At 66.0% G+C, this 215-nt stretch overlaps 1 protein-coding gene across 1 annotated transcript in view; it reads left to right on the top strand.

Moving 5' to 3' along the window:
- Positions 1 to 3: 3 nt before the first annotated feature.
- Positions 4 to 215, top strand: part of IL6 (interleukin 6) — a gene marked incomplete at its 5' end in the record, with an annotated part of 3,440 nt that continues 3,228 nt past the window's right edge. Inside the window, 2 exons of the mRNA XM_009578029.1 lie at positions 4 to 15; positions 112 to 215. The exon at positions 112 to 215 is cut by the window's right edge and continues 5 nt beyond it. Of these exons, the coding sequence (XP_009576324.1) occupies positions 4 to 15; positions 112 to 215 (116 nt within the window). The remainder of the gene's footprint in view (positions 16 to 111) is intronic.

The following is a 215-nucleotide window of genomic DNA, read 5'->3' as shown; positions in this document are numbered from 1 at the left end:
CAACTCCAGGAGGAGGTGGGTAGGGGGCGGCCCGGGGGCTCGCACACACCCGGCCCGGGGGCGGCTGCCTCCGGCCGAGGTGCGACGAAACCTCTCCGTGTCTCTCCCCAGATGTGCGAGAAGTTCACCGTCTGCGAGAACAGCATGGAAATGCTCGTCCAGAACAACCTCAACCTCCCCAAGGTGACGGAGGAAGATGGGTGTCTGCTCGCCGG

The sequence above is a fragment of the Fulmarus glacialis genome, unplaced genomic scaffold (genome assembly GCF_000690835.1).
Source record: "Fulmarus glacialis isolate BGI_N327 unplaced genomic scaffold, ASM69083v1 scaffold33255, whole genome shotgun sequence".
Taxonomy (NCBI): domain Eukaryota; kingdom Metazoa; phylum Chordata; class Aves; order Procellariiformes; family Procellariidae; genus Fulmarus; species Fulmarus glacialis.
Note: the sequence above shows the minus strand (reverse complement) of the source record. Positions and strands in the feature narration are given on the sequence as shown.